We start from the raw sequence: 24,648 nt of genomic DNA on the forward strand, positions 1-24,648 counted from the left end.
AAGATGAAAACTTCTGTCGCACCATTATGATGGACTTACTTGGGTGACAATAGGCCTGTGAGATTACTGACGATATGTGATCTGCTTCACATAACACCAGAAACAGAATTGATATATCTGGAAGGGTGTGAGGTCCACTGAATACCTCCTCTTGAAATCTGGCTTTCATGTATGATGCAATGCAGTCTGTCAGTTCCATTCACCATCTGTGGGGGGTTTTAGACATGTCTTGTGTAGTATTCATGCTTGGGGTGGATGAGGTCAGAGTTGTATAGTGGGCAAGCCGCTTGCAGCTTGTTGGAAAATTATGGCATGTTGGGATGCTTGCCTCAATATTTTGCTGTGATCTGATCAATATGTTGTGACACTATATGTGCTATTGGTGTTGGACCTGTCTTATGTTGTGACAGGGGTGGATCTTACTAGACAGACCCATCCTTGTTTTATGGCGATATAAAAGATATTACTGAAGGGCCCATCCATATGTCATGACCATATAAATAATACTGCTGAAGGGCCTGTCCTTATGTTGTGACCACATAAATGATGCTGCTGAAGGGCCCTTCCATATGTTGTGATGCTATAAATGATATTACTGATGGGCCCATCTTTATGTTGTGACAGGGGTGCATCTTACTAGATGGGCCCATCTATGTGCTGTGATGCTGTAAATGATATTACTGATGGGCCTGTCTTTATGTTGTGACAGGCATACATGTTGCTATCAATGGGCCTGTCCATGTGTTGTGACTGTGTAATTGATATTACTGATGGGCCTGTCCTTATGTTGGGACAGGGTATCTTACTAGACAGGCCTGTCTTTATGTTGTGACAGGCATACATGTTGCTATTGATGGGCCCATCCATGTGTTGTGACTGTGTGATTGATATTAATATTACTGACAGGCCCATCTATGTGTTGTGACACTGTAAATGATATTACTGACAGGCCCATCTTTATGTTGTGACAGGCATACATGTTGCTATTGATGGGCCTGTCCATGTGTTGTGACTGTGTGATTGATATTACTGATGGGCCCATCTATGTGTTGTGACACTGTAAATGATATTACTGATGTGCCTGTCTTTATGTTGTGGCAGGGATGCATCTTACTAGATGGGCCCATCTATGTGTTGTGATGCTGTCAATGATATTACTGACAGGCCTGTCCTTATGTTGTGACAGGCATACATCTTGCTATGGACAGGCCTGTCTAGATGTTGTGACACCATAAATGATATTACTCCCAGGCCTGTCCATATGTTGCCAACTCTGTAATCTATCAGAGATGGGCCCCTCTTTATGTTGTGACCCTATAAAGCATATGACAGGTGGGCCTGTCCATATGTTGCAATCTTCTTCATGATACAATAGGTGGGCCTGTCCATGTCTTACAGTAGCTTAGCGTACTTACTTGGTCATGGGCCTGTCTATATGTTGCAGCATCCTTACCCTCCACAGGCCCTCCCATATGTTGTGGAATTGCATTTACAGGCCTGTATGTATGTTGCTCTCACTATAGGCCCTCAGGCCTGTCCATGTGTCATGGCTAATCTATTTAGATGGGCCTGTTGTGGGGTCTATATAAGTGTTGGCATTTTGGCATGCAGGCTACCTATATGTTGTGACTAAATGGACTACATGGGGTCTGGGATTGGGGTGCAGCCACTGCAATATGAGTAGTCCCAGGTAAGCCCAGAGTTGGGTGTCCCCAGAAGGTATGGATGGGCTCAGCCCCTGAGTTCACCCCTGGCAACACTGTCATGCAAGCTGGCCCAACACCAATGCCATGCAGGCCATCCTGGGATGAATGCCATGTGAGCCAGGCCAACACCAACCCAGGACTAATGCCATGGAAGCTGTCCTGGCTGGCACTGATTTAATGTGAACTGGCACAATGCTAATGCCATGGAAGCCATGCTGGCACCAATGCCATGTGCTCTAGCACATTGCCACTGCCATGGGGCCATCATGGAAGCTGTCCTGGCACTGATGTATTGTGAGCCAGCACTGGCACCAGGTCCATGTGTTCCAGCACATCCCTAATGCCATGGGGCCATCATGAAGGCCATCCCAGCACCATTGGAATGTGTTCCAGCACAACACCAATGCCATGAAAGCAATCCTGGAACCTATGCCATGTGTTCTGGGACATCCCCAATACCATGAGGCCTATCATGCAGGCCATTCTGGCACCATTGTAATGTGTACCAGCACTGGACCCATGCCATGGAGGCTGGCCCAGCACCAGTTCCATGTATTCTGGCATATCCCCAATGCCATGAGTCCATCATGCAAGCCATCCTGGCACCATTGTAATGTGTTCTGGCACAACACCAATGTCATGGAAGCCATCCCAGCACATCCCCAATGCCATGAGGCCATCATGCAGGCTGTCACAGCACCATTGTAATGAGTTCTGGCACATCCCCAATGCCATGAGGCCATCAGTCAAGCTGTCCTGGCACCAATGCCATGAATGCCATCCTGGTGCCAATGCCATGGAGGCCCACCCAGAAATTATACTATGCCATGCCTGACCTGCCTGACCTCCTGGGAGCAGGTCCACAGTGTATGTATGTACTGGTACCCAGTACCATGCCAGAGATGCATGTATTACCACAATGGTGGCTCTGGTAATGACCAGAAGACTAGCCAACTACCCAGTACATTTAAACTGTGAATTCAATGCCTTATGGCCTCCAGCAAGCCAGAACAATGCCATGAAAGTCACCATCATGCTATACAGCAAAAACAATTGAGTTATGCCAGCCAGTCATCATTCAATCATCTAGGTGAACCATGACTCCATTGGCCCTTAGCACTTGTAACACCATGGCCTTGGTACAGACATCACCATACCAGATTGGTTTTCCAGTATCTGAATCATACAGTAACAACTACCAGCAGCAGTAGCTACTTCTTCCTGGAGATCACATTTTGACAATATAGAATATATTGCTGCATCTAACAAAATACAAGTACAAAGACAAAAAAACATGAATGGATTGCGAAATGACAAGTACATTGATGTTAGTCAACCTCCATCCTACCTTCCTGTACAGGTGCTGATCTGACTGCTGGTGGTGGTGGAGTAATAGAGATTGCCAGACCTCCAGCAGGTCCATGCACAGGTTCAACATTCAAAGGAGGTACTTCCAAGCTGGCACCTCCCTCAAATGAAGCTGGGGGGGGGGTTCAGTGGACTCCTGTCTTGAGCCACTTCAGGATGATTGAACCTCTACAACACTGGTTGCAGTGCCAAGTTCCACCATGACTGGCATGTGAGGTACTGGTGTAGGGTTGCAAGTAGTGTGAAATGGGACCAGAAGATGGTTAAGCATGTCTGGGGTCAGGAATAGGTGATTACAGATAGCATCTACCACCCAATGGAGAGCAGTAAGCTCAGTATGGGTTACTTCTATCTCCTGCCTCATGTCAGCATTCTCCTGCTTGAGGATGGTAACCTCTTCCTGATACTTGTCACAATGGCATGGATCATTGGCACCAGTTGTAGTAGTTGGTGCTGGAGTGATGGGTGGGTCTGTTGCAACACTTCTTGCATGAGACTGTGACTGGGATAGCCATGATGGAGTAATAATTCCCACTACTCAATAGAAATATTAGTTCAACCGATTAGCAAAAAACATAGGACTGTGAATAACTTACTGGGGCAGCCAGTCCATGGGCCAGGAGATGGATGATGGCTTGTTACTTTGGATGGACCAGTGGATTGATTTCAGCTTGGTGCCCTTTGATGTTTGGCTTGTTGACCAGTCAATGGAGCTGGCACAGCCAGCATTGAAGTGGTGGGAAGGCCAGCCATGTCTTCTGGGGATCATTGCTGGCAAGGCCTTGAATGGGAGGCTTTTCACTGCATCTCAGACTTGTCTCCCCTCCCCTTGAACAAGCTGCATGAGTATTTGGTACAGTGGCATTGCCAGCATGCCCTGCCAGCTAGCACTGTACAGGGCCAACTCCTGTCCCAGCATCTCACACACTGCTCAGCTTCCAGCATTACAACCCAGGACTCAGGAGGGTTGTTGATGTCTTGCCAGTCCTGTACATCCTTGTCAACTGCCAGTTTTGCCTTCTTCATTGGTCTCCTTGACTGGCTCCAGCCTCTACTGGTCTGATCACTGGCATTGACAGGCTTGGCCACTGGCTGGCCATGTCTTGACTGGCTATGGCCCCATGCCTTCTCCCTGTTCTGATCCTCCTCATTTCCCAGCTTCTGCATTGCAACTCCAGTGGTCCTAGCTGTAGTGTCTGTGGGTGCATCTTTGGATCCTGTATCAGCAGTCTACCCAATTGCCATCCTCAGAATTAGTGCTCACCTGGAAGCCAAATCCTTTGAGCCTCATCCATACCCAACTCTTTCCCCTTCCCCTCATCCACTGGCTGTGCCTGGTGCTTGGCCCTCGACGAAGGCCTGGTAAGCTCCTCCATGACCTTGTAATATGGGTGAGACTTGGGCTGGTGATGAAGGTGATACCATGCATGATCCTTCACATCGGCCTCTCATGCTGTCATCATCTGGTTGAAAGGCAGCCATGTCTGTGTGGCAAAGATTGTTGCTGGGTCAACCATGTGCATATCAATAGCAATAAGTGCAGAGGGATCTCGAATGCCGGGGGTAGATGTTCAACAACTGTGCAGACCATTCCCTACATAGATGTCAGGAATGGATATCATGGCTGCGATTTCACTTACCAGCTGGGCCCACACAAGCTGAGCCACTTTGCCCCAGTGCTTAGCATCCTGGCCCCAAAGTCCTCTCAGTACCTGCATTGTAACCCTGGCAGCCTCCTCAACCATCTGCTTGGCATTTTCAGTGGTGATGACCAGCTGGATGTTGTCAGTTGATTGTGCTGGAATGAAGGTGCTGGTGTTGGTGGTAGACATAGTGCTGTTAAAGCTTAGGTGTGCAGGTGGTGGGTGCTTGAGTGGTGTGGTGAATTTGCCAGCTAGCACACACCATTCAACAGGCTTACATAAGCACAATACAAATGCTCACTCCAGTGATGCTGTGATTTACAATATTCAATGTACTGGTTTAACCATTGAACATATTTTGGTGGGAGTAATGTATGGCAGTTGACAGTCATTCCACTAAGTGCCCATTTCCATTATGTATGCACTTGCACATCCTGCATGATGACTGGTGAAAAAATATTGTGTAATACAATCTTATCACTGGTACCAAAATCATTCTCAAACATTGGTGTAATCCCCATGGTGCCTACAACATTTTGAACTTTCATATGGCTCCCAGAAATGTTAGATTCAGTTCCAGCAGTCCAGATAAACTCTGTAAGTCAACTGGTCCAAGGACCATTAGTTCTAATGACTGTGTGCAGTAATTCCATCATGCCATGATATGCAGTGGCTCACATCTCTTGATGAGGATGAGGAAATGTTTACTGAAGATGACCTGCTGGATGTGCCATCATCCCCATTACATGAGCCACCTTTTGAGCTGTCCCCAGCTCAAACAATATGCACAACTGGAATGGAACCCTCCTTCCAGTCCTCTGGTTCGCCCAGATCACCTTTGATAGAGCCAGCATGGGAGTCATTGGCACCATCTCCCTCCTGATGTCATTCCTTCCAGAACTCCAAGGTTTCGATTAGTTCATGATGTGTCAGCCTGGTGGGCTCCTTGAATGGGATATTGGGAGGAAGATACTTGGAAGACACATAGGATGCCCAGTTGTCAGCCATTGCAGCCCAAGGTACACTGGCATTTGTCTTCCCACAAGCCAAGCCTGTGTTTAGATGTTAGTAACTCATCAACCATGGAAATTGGCATGTACAATAATGGCTGGTTATGAACACCTTCATGATGTCCTTTAATTCTGGTGTCTGTAAGTCCAAGAGATTTGGAAGAATGGGCATGCCATCATCATTGGTGGACAGGGAGAATTGAGACTGCTTTTTTCCTTTCCATGCTTTTACTGTGGTTTGACTGGCCTCATCCTCTCCACTGCCATCCTCCATACCATTGGCCCCAAAGGCCTTCTTTGCATAGGCTGACCACTTTCCATGAAGGTCTTCCCAATCTGAATAGAGCTCTCCATTGCCCAGCTCATCATTGAAGTCATACCTACACCAGTCAGATATGGTGAAGCCTGTCAGGAAAGCACTCACACTCCAACCATCACTTTGCCTTCCTTATCCTTCCATGCTGACATGATCACCACTCTCATCCCACACTGCTTCCACATGTCATATGCAAACTGTTTTGCATACTTCCGGCCCTTACTTGTTGCTGCCCTGCATTTAAGCTAGTATTGCCCATGGGAGAACTTGGATGCTTACTCTGCCTGGGCTTCAGGTGGCAGCTTTCCCTCATTCCACTCTTTTGCCAAATGGGCTGCCTGGTCCAATTCAGCCTTGGCCAATGACTGGACTACCTTCTGAATGGCTGGCTGATAGTGTTTGATCATAACTGACATCCCAGGATGTATTCTGGCCTTCACAAGTACTTGCTGGATATCCTTCTTATGCTGCAGCTTGATCACCTTTAGGGCCATCCATTTGGAGCCATACTTGACCAGGGCCTTCTGTGCCCAGGACCGACTGTTGTCATACATCCAATTCTTGATGGCCTGTAAAATATACTTAACATGACTACAAGCACATCAAAACCATCAAGCTTACTGTCCATTTTCAATTCCATTCATTTTGTTTGAGGCTCTTGTTGGCATCCAGCCATTTGATTTTGTTCCACATGCCCTCCATCAGTGAGGCCCTTTTGTTTGTGTCAGCTTCCTTCCAACCATTTAGACCATCTTGGAGGATTTGAAGTTCATCTGGTCTCAGCTTTCCTGGCACAGATTTCATTGTCTCCATGCTATCTGAGCTAGATTCCTCATTGGAGGAAAAGTCCTCCTCATCTGAGGTATTAACACAATTAGTACTGTGATCACTGCTGGCCATTCTGAATGTTGGAGAAGGTGTTGGGGTTGGTTAGTTGCAGGTAATGTTACCCTCTGTTGAAAGAAAATTTGGAGTCCATTCCTCATAGTTACTGTCACCCATTCTTGAATAAAGTTCCAGGGGCTGAGTAATGTTCCAGTCATGATACATACCCATTGTTAGTATGGTCTTGTTCCAGTCAATCAGTACCATGGCCAAACATGGTAAGCTGATTTGTCTATCATCCAGTCTGCTACTATATATAGATAAAGTATAGTTTGATCCTGATTGGATCTTCTGACATTGATTCTGAGATCCAACTCAAATCATAGTCATGCCAGGCATCACAATGAGGCATGTATGGCTGAGGCCTGCAGACATCCTGCAGGGACTTGATACTAGACATGGGCAAGTCACAAATTGCCTGAGCTGCAGTGGCCACCCTGGTAACCCATGTCACTTGGAAAAAGGTGAAAACAACCAGGGGATCCAAAGAAAAGATGGTCAAGTTTACTCTGAGAAAGAAGGCAAGATATGCAACCAGCCAAAGCAATGAATCACCTACTAGGGCAGGATCTTCGAGCATCCAGGAACCCAATTTAGTCCAGGGTAATGATGCTGACCTATATTGCTACATGGATGATGTATCACCACCAAGGACATCAAGAATTCCAAAAAGCCAGGTGTGCATTATCAAACATCCCAGTGTTGGCAATGTGTGCCTTACAGTATTACAGAACAGTTATCTGGAAGAGTGGCTGCCCTATTAGAGTAGATACCTGTCTGTGCTCCTGGACATGGAGGCCCCATCCGATGTCATGGCTTGTTTTGTGTGTAAAGCAGAAGGGGCACCATATAGATGCATAGACTGTGCTCATTGCCCATTGTCTTGTAAAACATGTTGCATCAAGCAACACAAACTCAGACAATTCCATCCAGTACAAAAATGGAATGGAAGATTCTTTGAAGACTTCACTCTACAGCTGGTGAGTTCCAGTTTCAACCCATCATCTGTGATGACTGATATTGTAGGTTGGTTTGGTGCTACACTTGGGTCATGCTGGAGCACCATGCCTGGCAGGAGAAGGTTCTTGGGAGGATGCTGCCAGCCATGTAGATGAAGAGTGGGAGGACATCAAGGAGAGTCAACAACTGGCACATCTCAACCCACTGGATGATAGAAACTATCTGACAGTTGTGGACACTGGCAGCATGCACTTTTGCAATGTGCAGTATTGCAACTGCCCTGGGTCTGAGGATTCACATCTTCAGCTTACCATGGCTGGCCTATTCCCAGCTATGACTAAGGCACCAAGGACAGCTTTCACTTTCCAGGTGCTGGATGACTTCATCAGGGACAATGTTGAATGTGGAACCTCTGCCATGAACTATTATAACAAACTTCAGAGAGTCACCTCAAGCATGTTTCCTCACCTAGTGCCAGTGAGTGTGATCACCCCTGGCCCACCATATGCCACATTGCTCATGCTGGTCGAAGAATAGGTATAGGGAATTGCTCAGGGTGTTGAGAATGTGGAGGCTCCTAAAGCTGTTGAAATGGCAGGGATTCCATCAGCCCTGCCTGTCCCCAGCCAGGGATCAATGTACTGGATCAGGATATCAATCTCTCTGAGTCCGTATTCTATTCATTATTGCAAAGGCATTGTTAGCCTGACTTGTGTAGCTGGCAGTTTGCTAGGACCTTTGTGATGGACAGCAACTTCAAGGCTGAGCATATGCTGCCCAAGGATGCTGCCAAAGAGGTCTGGCTCATGGATGGAAATGGCTTCATGGTCACATCAGCTCCATACAAGGAATATTTGACCGGGACCATAAATTGAATAGAAGTTGGTGCATCATGATCTCTCCAAAGGCACCAGACTGATTGCATCATGCAGAAATCCAACTGCAATAACCACTGGGCTGTTAATCAAGCAAATGCACAAAGGAATAAGTTGGAATCACCTGGGATTGGTGGATGTGCCTGTGTGAGGCACAGCTGTTTTGTACCTCATGCAATGGTCAACTTTCAGAAGGGAGAGCAGTATGCACCAATTCATAGCCCCTGGTCATGACTAACAATATAGCAGGCAGGTCAATATGGATTATGCTCTGGTCCATGCTGTGCACCATGGATTGGACCCCCAGCAACTGGTCATAACCTTTTATGACATCAATTGTCAGTATAGCAAGAACTTGGCCTACCAGCTTGAGGAAAATAGATATCTCTCTCTGCCTTCCAGATTACAGATTCAGCCCAGCATTGGACTATGGCATGTCCATGGCCATCAGACAGAGTGCTTCACCAGGTATGCTCCAAACTTTATTCTGGGTGCCAGCCAGGTGGATGGTGAAATCATGGAGACCCTCTGGTCTTCTCTCAACATAATCTCACCATCAGCCTGGGGAATGGCAACAGCACACTGTCAGGAGTTGCTGGACTTCCAAATGAATGACAGTAACTTCCTCAAAATGATATGGATGCATATGTCATCACAGTACCTGGTTGACCATTGCTTGATTACTTGCACATAGCATCAGCATTGAAACAGAAGTTCAAGGTTGCCAAGCAGTCATTAGCAACAATCCAAGATAAATTCAATGAGTTGGATAGCAAGGTACCAGATGGCTTGCATCAGTTATGGGTGGAACAAGAACTTGTGGTGCAGTCATGCCACTGGAATACTCTGCAGGCCATGGACATATATGAAGTCCAGCTGGAGAAGGGTAAGGGGGCCAACTGTATCATCTGTCCCATAACTTACATACATCATGGTAGCACCCACCATGAAAGCCATTGAGATTGACCTAATCCATAACAACCATTCATTCAGCAGCTCATGTGGTTCAGCTACTTGGATTGCACAGGCATTAAAGGTTGAGCAGGCTCAAATAGTGCTTGACAGATGGACACCAGGGCAACAGAGGCAGACCAGTTGTTGATTTTGTGCTGGCAAGACTGGTTGCAATCACAGATTGATGCACTAGTACATGGAGCAGCCCAGTTCATCAGAAATGACTGGCAAGTTAACCCCAGGCAAAGGCCCAGAAGTATGGCCCCATTCAATGGGGACAGTAAGGACAAAACTGATGATCTGTTCCTCCCTGATTGTCCTGGTCACCAGGAGGTCAGTGATGTTCTACTGCCATCATATATTGAAGTACAGTATTTCCATGACATTGGCCTCAGCAGTCTTGTGGAACAGGAAATACATCTGAGACAGGGCCAGGCAAATGATGCATTGCATGAATTGCATATGGCCCTTGTGGACAAGGCTGTGATATTTCGTACAGATGTCTGGAAAGGAGGGAACTACAAAATGACAACCTGGGCATGGGGGCAGATATCCAATGCAGAGGCAATGGTTCAGTGGCATGCTGCCATCTATTGCCAGTGCCGAAAGCAACTCATTGCACTGGGGGCTGGGGAGGACATTCTTGGCAAATACCAAGAATTGAATAGGGCAGACCTGACTGTGAGTGCCACAATTGCAGACCCAAATGCAAGAGGTCATCACAACAACACTCTGGCCTGGTTTTGGACCATGGACCTTCCCTGGGATTCTGCCATGAATGACAGGATGTTGGAATGTAGGCAGATCAATTGGGCTTGTGTGAAATACTGACTGAATTATCACAGTTTATTGAGTCAACTGGCTGCATACAAAAGTGCTACAGGATTGCTGGGAAGAAGAGCTAGAGTTACTCACACTGGAGACTGGGTGGACACAGAAATTCTCCTTACACAAGGAGAAATTCTGGAGTGGCCAGCATATGGAGGCATTGGCAGTGGGCAATACTGGCTTCACATGTTATATGGCTAGGCAGTCCCAGATGTATCAGGATTTAGCCAGAACACTAGGATGTACTTCAAGATATGAATTGGAAGAGTAATGTGCATATATCTCTAGATAGTATGAAACTGGGGAAATTACATATCAAGATTCTAATGAGATGTGTAATGAGGACAGCACCCTACTTATTGGTGGCTCCTGGCCAGGTAACTCAATTGACTTGGAAGTCCTCAAGCTGGTCCTGTACTTGTCCAAGCCTGTCAAAAAGGGTGAGCCATCCACTGAAAAATTCCATCACACCATGGAGCTGGTGAATCTCCTCCTGATGGATCATCTCATCACAGCTTTCAATCAACCAGCTGATGCTGTCTGATGGCATCTGGTCCATGTCACACAGCAGTTGGAGACTGTCTTTTCCTTCCTATGGCACAGATGGATTCAATGGAATGATTGAAAAATGACCACCACACACCTCAACCCCAACAAAGAATTCCTTGGCCTCCTGCAAAACTTCCTCCAATGACCAACAATCATACCCATCCAGATGGGTAGGGTCCCTTGTCCACCAGGTATGTGGCATAGGACTGGTGTGGATCATACATCTCACCTCTCCTCTTTTGACCTGCAGCACATTCAACTCCATGATGTGTGCCAGCAGGGCAGTCTCTCCCATATTTTGTATGGCTGTCCATGGCTGTCATCCATACCAGCCAACTGGAATTAGCTCAGCATCCATGCCAACTGACCATCACCACCTTAGCATCTGTGCCAGCCCACTAGCATAAGACCAGTATGTTTGCTGGCTTATTGGCATTATCCCAGCATTTGTCCCAGCTTACTGGAATTAGCCTGGCATTCATACCAACTCAATAGAATTACAGTGGAATGCCTTCTGACCCACTGGCAATTGCTGACACATGCTGGGCTCATGCCAGTGAGCCCATACCAGGTTAGTACCAGACCTTTCCCAACTTGCCAGAATCCATGCCAGGATTATCCAGGCAAGATGTATATAGTAGTAACCCCTCAGCCACACTGTGCAGTATGGTGACATCCAATGATCATGGCTATGCTGTGTGACACAATGACAACTCAGAGGTGGGCTTGACTTTAGCCAGTCTGTGCAACACAGCCAATTGTCAACCTTGTTTGGTCATATGATATGGTACAAAGTAGGTACATTATGTGTGGTTCCTTGGTGCTGCCATGCAGATGTTTAGACTTGATTGTTTCCACTGCCCTGCAGGTAAATTCTTCATGCTGTGTCCTGCTGGGAATGTTTTCTGCATGCATGGATGTTCTGTTGTTTTCTGGGTGCAGCATGTTATCCAGTGTGGATGGTGGGTATGTGTGCATTGTTGGTTGCCATCCATGGTCCTGGTGGTGGCATGCAGTGGCTCACAAAATTGTCCCAATGTTTGCATTTTTCTCATTAATCATGATGTAGCAAGTGAACTATCATCATTGAGTCCAAGGTGTTGGTGGAAGGATCAAAGCAGCTGGTCATGGCTCTCTGATGAGCCATATTACATAATATTTGGATAGAAACTGATGACAGAATACCCAAATGAAAATGAGAGCTCATTGGGACAATTTTGTAACTTTGTCATATATATGGGATGGAGTCCTCAGGAACACATATAAAACATGGTGAGATGCTCACTAATGCTTACATAATGTATCACATGGTCTACTGAATGATTCATCAAACAAACAAACAATGCCAAACAGTGATTTTGCACCACTAAGCCTCCTTGCTGTAACACAAGTCAAGAAATCACCATTCTGGCTCATCAGGGACATTCTCTCAGGGCAACCTCAGCAAATGCTGCTGTACACTATAGTATAATAAATAGAATATGCTATCAGCACCATTGATCTCTTCAGAAACCTGCTGGCAGTCATCTCCTGTGCTGTTTCCCACCAATGCCCCATGCAGTCCTGGAACTAATCAGTACTGTGAGAGCTGAGAATGATGTGGAGGTCCAATCTTGCATTCATCCTATCATAAACAAACCAATTGTCCATTAACTAGTGCATTTCTGTGAAGGGGAAACTGGTATGGAGGTCAGGGTGAAGCTAAACCCTCCCTCACTCCAGGTACCATGGGAGGGATATGCTACTGAGCTACCAGGTTGCACTTTCCTGGCCTTCTATCTGGCACTGGATATTTCCTTTAGTCTTATATGATCAAATTACTCCTTCCCAGTGATCCCCAGTTCAGCTCAGAGTACAGTCTGGCCAACCCTCCCATGATACTGGGAGTGCCCAGCAGGGTTGTGCTTCACCTGAGCCTTCAGGCAGGCTTTTCTTCAGCAGTGATGTAGTAGTTAGTGGGTGATTGGTTTGTTTATGATAGGATGAATGCAAGATTGGACCTCCACATCATTCTCAGCTCTCACAGTACTGATTAGTTCCAGGACTGCATGGGGCATTGGTGGGAAACAGCACAGGAGATGACTGCCAGCAGGTTTCTGAAGAGATCAATGGTGCTGATAGATGAGCCAGAATGGTGATTTCTTGACTTGTGTTACAGCAAGGAGGCTTAGTGGTGCAAAATCACTGTTTGGCATTGTTTGTTTGTTTGATGAATCATTCAGTAGACCATGTGATACATTATGTAAGCATTAGTGAGCATCTCACCATGTTTTATATGTGTTCCTGAGGACTCCATCCCATATATATGACAAAGTTACAAAATTGTCCCAATGAGCTCTCATTTTCATTTGGGTATTCTGTCATCAGTTTCTATCCAAATATTATGTAATATGGCTCATCAGAGAGCCATGACCAGCTGCTTTGATCCTTCCACCAACACCTTGGACTCAATGATGATAGTTCACTTGCTACATCATGATTAATGAGAAACATGCAAACATTGGGACAATTTTGTGAGCCACTGTATAAGGTGTGGTGCTTGCTTTGTTCTCTTTGTCCCTCATTGTGCTCATGTATATGTTGATGACCACTGTTGTAGGTTTCTTTGTGCTCTCAGGGGACCATTGTGTGCAGTCAATGAGGGGTGGCAATGGGGTGAAGGCATATCATTGTTTCTACAACACCACTGTGCAGTGTATGTCTGGTGTGGTCTTTCCTGCACAACTCTGTGTTTACAGTCCCTTCAATGGTATGCTGCTCACAGATGACTTGGTGGCCTATGTCATTGTGAGGGCTTACATCCCATTGCCTATTCCTTGTGACCCTATTTTACTGGAGGCATCGGATCTGGCTACTGTGCCTGGTGATCCTAATAGTGAGGAGTATGAGACCACCATCCCTGATACAGTGGCTCAAAAAACTGTCATCAGCAAAATGTCAGAAACCTTGTAATTGCCTGATAAGGGTACTAAGGCCTGTAAGCACCTTATAACTAACCTCCCTTTTGGGCAGGAGCCCATAAGACTTATGTATGTACCCCTGCATGACCATCATAAGCCTTTCATGAGTTTATAAACCCATTGTGAGGCTTATAAGGTTGCCATCTCTGACAATGTCTTGCAAGCTTTACAAGGCCTTGTAAGGCATTATATTCAACTTACAATGTGATTACAAGTTTACTACCACACTTCTTTTGCAGCTTTGCACCTTGCACCTTACACCACTTACAATGCTTACAAGCACACTATAAAGCACCACAATCATTGTATTAGTAATACATTATGTGCAAATCCAGTGATAATGTTGGTCCATGAACAGTGAAAGTGGACAGTACAGGATGAAGCAGGCAACAGGACAGCAGAAATGAATGAGAGCACTTGTATGAGCAAGAGAAAAAGGTGGCAGAGCAAAGGTGACACTCAAGCAGGTAATGTCACAGATGTGGAAGATTGCAGCATCTGCTTGAGAAGCAATGGTCAGTGAGGTAGGGAACAAAAAGGGATCAGAAAGATACCCATTCAAGCCCCCTGGCAAGCACCCCTTCCACAGCCTCTTCCTCTTCATTTTGGTCCCCCATGAGAAGTGGTGGTGTGGGCAGGAGGACAAGCCTTGGGCTCAGGACTGGAGAGGGGCAATGGGGCAAGGTGTGTTTTGTTGTGCACAGAGGAGAAGGCACTGTTGGTGTTGATGGTGGTCATGGTCTGCATTCTGTTATGTGCTGAGGAGAAGGTGCTGTTGGTGTTGATGGTGGTCGCAGTCTGTGTTCTGTTATGCACAGAGGAGAGGGCAATGCCAGAGGAGACAGTGGTCATGGCCCAAATTCTGTTATGCACAGAGGAGGTGCTTGTGGTGGCTGAAGCCCCTGTGGTGATGGTTTCAGTTGAGATTGGTTGTGTGGGAAGACTGATGGGCTTACTTCTCAACACAGGATCAATGGATGCAGAGTTGACTTGGTTGAGCCAGTGATGAGCAGTGCACTGTGCAATGATGGCTTGCCATTCCTCCTCAGAATCCAAATTACCATTCAAGTCTTTGGAAGAATTATTGCCATAAATCTGCCTGTAAGATGATAGTAAGGTTGGAGGTGAAACAATTGGTGAATTGGAGTACTCACTAGTTCCACCAGGCCAAAGATTCCTTCACCCATGGATTGGTCTCCTCCTTGAAAAGCAAGATGATTTTACAATAAAATCTCTGTAAATGAGTCCTCCCACTGCCTTCCTGAACATATCCTCTGATGATAAAGTAAAGTATGCCATTACCACTGCATAAGCAATTGTGAATTCTGAAACTTCTTTGATACTGTGGATCTTGTTCTTGGATGGTTTTGTTGTGATCATGGAGGTGCCCACAGCAGTCGAGTGACCACAGAAGATGTGTTTATAAAACTGCCACCAATAGGATGTTAATGATCAATCAATGCAACATGGATGAACTCGGCTTACACATACTAACACATGGCCATGGAAGAGACCATCTTGGATGTTGTCTGGATTATAAGGCTTTGTTTGGTCATATAGGAATGACAGTAGTGGCCAGACTTTGAAAATGAGGTCCCCATTCAAGACATGGTCTATGTATCTGAGTCAGTAAGCAACATAGTCAGCATGTATGCTGTAAGATAGCAACTCAGAGTGACTTACTGGTTTGAATTCTGGTCAAATTCAGAAATGTACTTGTGCAGACACAAGAGATGTGCCAGTTGAGGATGGTGGAAACCATGCAATGACTTGGAAGTGTCAGTTGGGAGAATGAAAGGCATGAGGGCAGATGTGTTGAGCAGAACATAGTTAAGGCCAGGCCATTTGAGGGAGCCACAGTCATCAGTGTGGCAGCAGGTAACACCTTCCTGGACCTAAAACAATGCGCATATATGTGGTTAGATGAATGAAGAATGGAATGACTTACCATTTTGAGGGCTTCCTCAAGCTTTTGCCCATTTGCACTGTTGATCACTTGGACAAATCAGGGACTGCTTCAAGGACAGCTTGATATGTTTGGAGCAAGCATTCTTTGCTGTATTCAGGCCTTGAAACATCAATATGGTGAGTGCTGGGGCATCATTGACCATGCAATGAACTTACAATGGGAATCCAGGAGTTCCACCCTTATTGCAAGCTATACCAACTCCAAATGTGATGGAGACATTTGCAAACATGTCTACAGTATAAGTGAGGTGGTGTCCCATGGTATGGTAAATGACCATTGGGTCATCTTCAATTCTTCCAGAGTCTCATGGTACTATTATATGAGTAGCATGTACTAGTACTTACTTTCTTTTCTTGCTTCGACAGCCTTTGACAACAAGGGACTTGGAAGAATTTGGGTTTGGCAGTGTGTCATCCATGGGAGAGAAGAACTAAGGGGGGAGAAAATGCGAGCCCCTAAGGATGTGACTCATGTAGGTATAAGTGTCTATGCACCATTGTCATGTGACTGTGTCATTCAAGTTGTTCTGCCTTACAGACCCTTCCAATAGCTTATTGTGATTAGTAGCAGCTTGCAGGCCTTCAAAGGCTGCTACTACTAACATTACTGATGAAACTTCTTTGTGTAGGTTGTCACAGAACCGATTTCACTAGTCAAAGGGCATTTTCTGTGCATTGGTCTAAATGCACAAATTTCCTCCCATCCACAACTTTTATGCATCAAAAACAATGCCAATGGGATGAGGATCTCCAAATTGAGGCAGAAAAAGTCTGGTGCCTTGCTAAGGAGAATGTAGGTCTTGGATTGGAGAGCCTACAGAGAGGAGACAATGACTTTGCATGGCATGATGATGTGCAAGGCAAGGTAAGTGTCTATCCATGTTATGCAAAAGTGACCATCAAGACCTCCAGCTAATCCCTTCACCAGATCTCTTTTGCAGAACCCGAACCTGATTATAGACCTTCTGGTCTTCCCAATCATGTGTGCTGTCTTCCTAGGTGATACTGTGATGAACTTCTTTCACTTCACAATCCTGTACCTCACATTACCCACCTCAATGATGGCACTGATGCAGTTCCATTCCCTGACTTACCATCCCATCCTGATTCACCTCTGCTGATAGATCTTGAAGATTTCGAGTCATCATATGTCAATACTGAACCTGACAGTTATGGCATCTTCTGCTTGTATTTTCATAACTTCCCTACCTATGATCCCAAGAACCTACAGTCTCTTGATGAAACATTTGAGCCAAGTTGTGGACTACCTCCAAATAACTCTTGGTGGTCAGGCTTGGGGCTTGGATCATGCCTAGAATTGCTGCAGGACACCACTTGGTCATTTTTCACACCTTTCTTAAATCCCACTATGTTCCATCTCATGCAATGGTTCTACAATTCTTCTAATACAAAGTCACTTGCTGATGTTAATCACTTGGTGAACAAAGTAATCCTAGCTGAAGATTTCAATTGTGAAGATCTGTGTAGTTTCCATGCCACTTGCAAGGCCCAGTGCATGGATGAGTATCCCAACAGTGCCAATACACCTTCCATACTTTCTGCCAACAACTGGAACAAGACATCTGTGAAAGTCAAGCTTCCCACCAAAAAAGTTCAGTTTGCTTCTGAACTTGATGCCCCTGAGTTTGAGGTTCCAGACTTATTCTATCACAAGCTGCTGGAGTTATTGAGATCTGCTTTCAACAAGGTTTCTGCTCAAATGTTTCACATCAAGCCCATTCAAGCTCTTTTGGAAACAAAGTCCTAGTGCACAACCAGAGCAAATCTATGGCAGTCTATATACTGGTGATGCGATGCTAGCAGAGCACAAGTCCATACAACACCAAAAACCTACCACCAGTACTCTAGAGAATGTTATTGCTGCTGTCATGGTGTGGTCAGATTCACCTCACAAATTTCAGAAATGCAGCACTCTGGCCAATCTACATATTCATTGGAAATCAATCAAAATATATCTGCTGCAAACCAATGTCCTTTTCTGCACATCACCTTGCCTATATCCCTAAGGTAATATTGCTTCAGATACTCCATTTTTTACTGAATTGCTAACTCTATTTTCACAGCTTCCAGATCAGATTCAAGAGGTCTATTGATATTTATTTGGAAAGAGTGCAAGTTCTGTGACTCTTACCCACTGCAGATGCAAGCTCTTCCCTTCTATATGAAATCACATTTTGGATGTGGACTTCATACATGCCTATGAACATGGCTTCAACATTCACTTTCTGGATGGCATCCTCCACAAAGTTTTCCCATGATTTTTTACTTATGCAACTGACTTTCCAGAAAAGTAAGTGATTGTTCCTCATATCTCACACATGGTATCACTCACTGTAAGTTTGTTCAGAGTCCTCATTGCTTGCATCCAGTATCTGGGGAAATGCCCTTGTCCCTGCTGCCTCATCAAGAAGGATCAAATTTTAATGCTCAGCTCCAAGAATGATTGAATGTGCTGTGAGCACTACACATGCTCCAATGACCCAAGTATCTAGCAGAAGATCAACACTGTTAGAAGATGGATCTTTGAGAAAGGTCACAGCCTTGTTAGTCAGGTTGTTGATGCCCTTCTGGGTATTCATGGTTTAGTGCCTCTGCATGTGAGTATCATCCATCTTTCTCCATTTCTATTGTCATCTAATCCATGGTTCAGAGTGCATTTTTGGAGTGGCTAGCTCAGTTTGGCCTCAACATCTATTCCCTTCTTGTTCCTGACCTTCTTCATGAGTTCTAACTCAGTGTCTGGAAGGCCACATTCACACATTTAATATGGATACTGTACACACTTGGAGGTGATAGAATACAGGAGTTGAATAAATGGTAATAACAGGTTTTGTGCTTATATTCATGTCCATCTGAATAGCATGCACAGATATCAACAGGTCCCCACATTCAGTTGAGATACCATCTGCAAGTTCAGCAATAATGCATTAGCAATGAAAAAACTCACTGTGTGTGATTTTGAAGACCTTCTGCAGGTATGTGTGTTTTTGCAGTTGCTTTGAATGGAGACTGACATGCTATGATCCTTGCAGTGCTCAATCCCTGTCTTCGAGGGTCTACTTCCCCCTCCATACAATGACACAATAATGGATTTTCTTTTTGAGCTGGTGACATAGCATGCACTCACCAAGTTATGGCTCCATACTGAAACAAGTCTTCACTTCCTCAATAGCTCAATGACAAGGCTTGGATGCCTCTTCCATTGCTTCAAAACTGCTGTATGAGGAGTCTGCACACAGTTGACATATGACTGCATCGGCTGCAAGAGCTCAGGGAGATGGAAATTCAAGGCCTGCTACAGCACAGACTGGCCCATGACAGCAAACCTTCAATCTCTCAACATACAAACTGCATGCCTTGGGAGACTATGTAGTGTCAATTTGGCTCTTTGGGACTACAGACAACTACTCTACTCAAGTGGTAAGTCACTTTACTGGTGCTGAAATTGCAGTAACAAATCACTATTTGTGTGACTCAGGGTGAGCTAGAACATTGGCACACCAAATGATTTTACACATGGACAAACAAGATCAAGTTCATTCATGGTATCACTAAACAGCAACAATGCAAGTGTTTACTCCACAAACTTCACAACCACCATAATGCCAGGGATTCACATGTCTGCACCACAGACACATCTGCATCTAATCTGCACCTGGTGCTTTCCTTTTCAGAGCAAGATCTGCTACCCTACTTGAGACCTGAAGAACAGTATCTGTTATACTTGACTGAAGTCAAGATGTAGGGTGCGCTCAGTCACAGGCTAAAGGTTTCTACTGAGCAACAGCTGCAGTAACCTCTGTAAATGACAGAGGATTTTGGGGCAATGCTGGTAAGAGTGGTCCTGGTAAGGGACACTGAGAGTGAAGTTCTGAGAATGCTGTGTATAATTGAGCAGCTCAAGTCTGGGTTTCCAGGACTTGAGCCAGCAGTCTAAGTACTACAGGAAAACAGACCATGAGGTGTCCATATGTAATGAGGCTACTATACTATTGGTTGAACAACAGTGACACATGTCTAAAGCATGTAGAGAGAGGAAAACACTAGTGGTGGAAATAGTGAGCTGTTGGTTCAGAGAGAAGATGGCTCAGAAAGGAAAAGAGGTCCAACAGAATGAACATGAGGTAAATGCACAGTAAAAGAAGCAATAGGGGTGAAACATAACATTACCCCTTCTTTAAGAGTTGAAGTCCCTGACTTCAACTACTCTCCATAAGGTTCTCCAGTCATGTTACTGATGGCAGAGTCATCAAAATCAAAATTGTTGTCATACAAGTCATTATCCTTGCTCCCAACAAGGGTACAATCATCTACCAAAGTGGGCGTGTGTCAAGTCCAGGCCTACTCCGACCAACTCTGACACTGGATGAGGTCCAGGGAGAGGTTCAGAAGCAAGTCTGATGGAAAAAGCAGAACTCTGACTGGCAGAGTGTTGGCAGGAACAAAATCCACTGAGGTAAGGGCAGAGTGAAGTGAGGGTGTTGGGTTTGGATTGTGTGCTACCCCCTTGCATGATCTCAGCCCTCATATTTCAGAGGGGGAGTACAGACAGACAGTTGGAGGTAACTCTGACAGGCAGAAGATGGAGACAGAGGGAGTAGGAACTAAGTCAATATTCATACAAAGAACAGGGGAGTATGGTACATGCTTTTATACTACTATGGAGGTACAGTAATCAGAATCAGCACTGACATATGGAGACTCGTAAAATTTCAAGTAAAACTTCCTAGACAATGAATGAAGGGTAGATGGAGGACATATGAACAGGTAACATAGAACATCCAGAAAAGGAAACAGTCCAGGTGCTGGACCATGTGGTGCATGCACTGCAGAGTACCTGACTGTGAGCTGTCAGGGAGGAGTCCAAAGGTAGTCACATGACCCCTCAGAGAATGGTCTGTTTGGTCCAGTAGGAGAGCAGTACAAGTCTGACAGCAGTTGGAGTGGAGATGGCTTGTAACCAACAGAAGTTGGGCAGACTTGGTGCAGAGTGAGTGAATGACCAGCAGAAGAGGGTGTGGAGTGAGTAAGGACCTAGAGTGAACACATGGTTATGACAGTGCCCCCCCCTTAGGGCCTGAACCCCTGAAGGCTGCATGTATGGGACAGGATCAACATGAGTTGATCATTTGAAACCATTTTGATGCCTTGAGGACAATGGCTTTAGCTGTGGCAGAGCTCCATTGGAGTTTGAAGTACTGCTTAAAAAACACATGTCAGGATACTGAACCTTCATCCCTCCCTCCCATCATCATGCCTTCCCAGTGCCAGAGCAAAACCCCCCAACCAACCCCTGGTCACATCTGTGACTACTCCCAAGTCATGGATGAAGAGTTGGTCATCCTGACCAATGACTCCACTGACACCAAACAAGAGAAGTCCATAGAGAAGGTGTGCCAATGAGAGGAGGCTGAGTGGAGGGAGAAAGAGTGCAAGGCCAAGCATGAGGAGGCCAAGAGGCAGAAGGTGGAAGAGGAGAGACTGGAGGCAGAGTGGAGGAAGAGAGCAGAGGAAGAGGAGGCTTGAAGGAAGAAGGCAGCAGAGGAGGAGGCAGAAAGACAGAGGCAGAGGGCCCAGGCCAGATGGGATGAGGCCTGCACAAAGGTGAGTGGTGGAGTACCATGAGTCAGGCAGAACTGACTCACAGCCTCACTTTTCCTAGACTATGCAGCACAGTGTATGATGTCAACACTGCCCAGAGGGTCCCTGGCACCTCTGTGGTGGTCACTGCAACCAGGTGGCCCCCCTGTACTTGCTGTGTAGTGAGTCTGACAGTGGGGCAGTGCAAGCCAGGATGAGGCAAGACCAGGGCTTGCATGCCCTGCCACAAGAAAAAGAAGGTGTGTAGTTGGATGAGGGAGGATGTTGTGGTGGGACCATCACAGAAGAGAGCAGAGACAGGGAGTTCCTGAGGAGAGAAGAAGAAGAGACCATGAGGGAAGGGGAAGGAGAGAGTGATGGAGATGGAGGCAGACAACGAGCAGGAGGCAGGTGGAGAGGAAGATGAACCAGCGACCCCACTTGAGGGTCCCTCAGGTGCAGGAGTCCACACATGGTGGGCAGAGTGGGAGTGGGAGCAACAGTTGCAGGCCATGGAGAAGCAGGCCAAAGTGCACAAGGCCACTGCTCTGGCCTTTGAAAGGATGGCAGATGCAGCAGAGCAGATGGTGGTGGCTGCAGAGCAGACAGCCAACAAGTGGGTGCTGTACTGCACCTGGGCAGAGTGGGTGGAGATGAGGAGGAGGGAGGATGTGCAAGAGGCCAGGATGGCTGAGCTTGAGTGCACAGGTGGTGGTTGGGAGAGGCCTCTGTCAGAGGTGGCAGAGGAGCAGTGTGAGGAAGCAGATGAAGGTGCAGAGGGGGATAACAAGGAAGAGGAAGAAGTTGGAGGAGAGCTGGAAGGCAGAGAAGGACAGGAGGGTGGCAGAGACCAAGCAATGGAAGAGTAGAGTAGATTTCTTTCTTTCTTTTTTTTTTGTCTCTTTTTTTTTTTTTGTTTGTATATCTTGTACTACTTTGAAATAGACTTATGACATTACTTGTGATTCTGAGAAGTGAAATGGACAAGCAGAGAAAATTCTAAAGTACTTAAGGTAGTTCAATAAGGGGCAGAGTACTATGGTGGAGGTTGATATGGGCCAGGTTTGTGTGGATAGCATTTGTGGAAAGCAGAGACTATGTTGGAAGTGTGATCTAGCTCAGTTGCAAGCAACCAAGAGGTTTCTTTGTCAGTGTTCTCATAACCAGCCCAGTGGACTAGATACAAGAGTTGACAGTGGCAGCAACAGTGGTCCACCCTAGAGTCAAGTATCTCTGATACTTCATACTCAAGGTCACCATCAACATCCACTGGTGGAGGCAAAGGTTGTTGTTGGTTTGGGAAAGGGTTAGCTGCTGTGGCTTCCAGTTGTGAGACATGGAAGACCAGGTGTACTGAGCACATAGAATCAGGGAGCTTACAGGTGATGGAGTGCATACCCAGCCTGGCCAAGATGGTGAATGGACCTAAATACTTTTTGGAGAGTTTTTCCAAAGGACAAGTGGAGTGGAAGTACTTGGCTTTGACATAGGCTTGTTCTCCAACCTTAAACTCAGGTGGAGGTATGCATCTGGCATCCACTGGACCCTGATAGTGCTGCTGAGTGGCAGACATTTCAGAGTGGAGGAAGTCATGAAGGGCAGAGAGCTCAATGACATAGTCATGAGCCCTTGGAGAGGTGAAATCTTGGTCAGGGACCACAGACAGGTTTGGGTGGTATCCTTTGTTAGTGAAGAAGGGAGAAACCCCAGTTGTCACACTTGGTGCATTGTTGAAAGCAAACTCTGCTAGAGGCAACAGCTCAGCCCAGTTGTCTTGTTGGTAGTTACAGTAGACACAAAGGTACTGCTCAAGGGTCTGGTTTGTTCACTTGGTCTGGCCATCGCCTTCTGGGTGGTAACCCAAAGTGAAGTGAAGACACATATCAAGGGCCTTTCCTAGAGAGCAGAAGAAGTGTGAGACAAACTTGGGACCTCTGTTGGAGGTGACATTAGCTGGCACTCCATGCTTGGAGAAGACATGGGTAAGGAAGAGCTTAGCAAGTCCAGTGGAGGTGACAGAGTCATGGGAGGGGATGAACACTGCTTGCTTTGAGAGGTGGTCCACTACCATGAGTATGGCAGAGTAGCCATCAGAGTTGGGGAGGTGTTTGATGAAGTCCATGGAGATGGAGTCCCAAGGTCTCTCTGGGACAGGGAGTTGCTTCAGTAGGCCATAAGGGCAGTGACATGGAGTTTTGCTCCATCCACAGGCAGTGCAGGACCTGATGTATTCTTTCATGTCAGAGTGGAGGCTAGGCCACATGTAGTCCCTGTGAACAAGTTCTAGGGTGCAGTTTTGCCTGAAATGGCCTGCTAGAGGATGGTCATGCTTGAACTAAAGCACTTGAAGGCAGAGGTCATCAATGTCAAGGACAAAGATGTGACTGTCAAGGCAGAGTAGACCATCGGAGCCCAGGGACCACCAAGGCTTAATCAGGGTTGGTAGATGGCTGGCAGAGACAAGGTCAGACAGTAGGGCAGAGATGATGTCAGAGTGCAAGCACTCAACATTGAAGACCATGGCAGCATTGAGCATGGGTGCCATGAGGGTAGTGGTATGGAGGGACAACACAAGTTGCTGCTGTGTAAACACAGGGCAGAGATTGTGAGGATTTACCTGCATGTAGTCCCTATCCCCATAGATGTCCCAACATTGCATAAGTGCATTGGGTTTGGCTCCCAGGTGGCCAGGTCAGAAGCAGATGGAAAGGTTAAACTGTGAAAGGTACTCTGACCAGCAGGCCTGTTGATGAGTGAGGACCTTAGAGGTGGAGAAATACTCAAGGTTTTTGTGGTCCATCACCATGTCAACAGGTAAGGCAGAAGGCCTCAAAGATAGCCAACAGCTCCTTGTCATGGGTATTGTAGTTGAGTTCTGGCATGGTCATGGTGCAGGAGTAGAAAGTGACTGGGCAGAGTTCACCATCAGAGCAGGTGATCAACAAAATGCCAGCAATGGCATAGTTGGAGGCATTGGTTTCAACTGTAAGTGGGGCATCAGGAACCCAGTGTGTGAGGACAGGAG

The 24,648-nt window shown here is 46.2% G+C and overlaps 6 protein-coding genes across 6 annotated transcripts; 2 read left to right on the plus strand and 4 right to left on the minus strand.

Moving 5' to 3' along the window:
- Positions 1–3,225: 3,225 nt before the first annotated feature.
- On the minus strand, positions 3,226–4,906 carry F5J12DRAFT_783941 (uncharacterized protein; the record flags this gene model as incomplete). Its single annotated transcript, XM_051742951.1, has 5 exons — positions 3,226–3,608; positions 3,671–3,708; positions 4,003–4,291; positions 4,339–4,507; positions 4,715–4,906. The coding sequence occupies 5 exons, from the start codon at positions 4,904–4,906 to the stop codon at positions 3,226–3,228; spliced, it is 1,071 nt and encodes a 356-aa protein (XP_051598388.1).
- A 696-nt stretch (positions 4,907–5,602) lies between these two features.
- On the minus strand, positions 5,603–6,943 carry F5J12DRAFT_783942 (uncharacterized protein; the record flags this gene model as incomplete). Its single annotated transcript, XM_051742952.1, has 5 exons — positions 5,603–5,769; positions 5,818–6,107; positions 6,152–6,277; positions 6,323–6,634; positions 6,735–6,943. 5 exons carry the CDS (start codon positions 6,941–6,943, stop codon positions 5,603–5,605), a joined length of 1,104 nt encoding a protein of 367 aa, XP_051598389.1.
- A 479-nt stretch (positions 6,944–7,422) lies between these two features.
- On the plus strand, positions 7,423–10,816 carry F5J12DRAFT_783943 (uncharacterized protein; the record flags this gene model as incomplete). Its single annotated transcript, XM_051742953.1, has 14 exons — positions 7,423–7,605; positions 7,693–7,752; positions 7,834–7,908; positions 7,955–8,365; positions 8,432–8,526; positions 8,622–8,715; positions 8,821–8,966; positions 9,013–9,101; positions 9,166–9,231; positions 9,458–9,649; positions 9,702–9,817; positions 9,898–10,050; positions 10,090–10,398; positions 10,601–10,816. The coding sequence occupies 14 exons, from the start codon at positions 7,423–7,425 to the stop codon at positions 10,814–10,816; spliced, it is 2,205 nt and encodes a 734-aa protein (XP_051598390.1).
- A 111-nt stretch (positions 10,817–10,927) lies between these two features.
- F5J12DRAFT_783944 (uncharacterized protein) lies at positions 10,928–11,635 on the minus strand (the record flags this gene model as incomplete). The annotated part of the gene is made up of 4 exons (XM_051742954.1): positions 10,928–11,137; positions 11,189–11,410; positions 11,463–11,492; positions 11,579–11,635. 4 exons carry the CDS (start codon positions 11,633–11,635, stop codon positions 10,928–10,930), a joined length of 519 nt encoding a protein of 172 aa, XP_051598391.1.
- A 2,051-nt stretch (positions 11,636–13,686) lies between these two features.
- Positions 13,687–13,992, plus strand: F5J12DRAFT_708910 (uncharacterized protein; the record flags this gene model as incomplete). Its single annotated transcript, XM_051740606.1, has 1 exon — positions 13,687–13,992. A coding segment is annotated over one exon (306 nt), but the record flags the coding sequence as incomplete, so codon positions are not given.
- Positions 13,993–14,654: 662 nt separating this feature from the next.
- F5J12DRAFT_948543 (uncharacterized protein) lies at positions 14,655–16,282 on the minus strand (the record flags this gene model as incomplete). Its single annotated transcript, XM_051749771.1, has 8 exons — positions 14,655–14,956; positions 15,011–15,153; positions 15,218–15,255; positions 15,309–15,482; positions 15,546–15,675; positions 15,738–15,949; positions 16,003–16,039; positions 16,179–16,282. The coding sequence occupies 8 exons, from the start codon at positions 16,280–16,282 to the stop codon at positions 14,655–14,657; spliced, it is 1,140 nt and encodes a 379-aa protein (XP_051598393.1).
- Between the last annotated feature and the right edge of the window lie 8,366 nt (positions 16,283–24,648).

Source organism: Pisolithus orientalis (genome assembly GCF_024613125.1).
Source record: "Pisolithus orientalis strain OTSU chromosome Unknown F5J12scaffold_22, whole genome shotgun sequence".
Classification (NCBI taxonomy): domain Eukaryota; kingdom Fungi; phylum Basidiomycota; class Agaricomycetes; order Boletales; family Pisolithaceae; genus Pisolithus; species Pisolithus orientalis.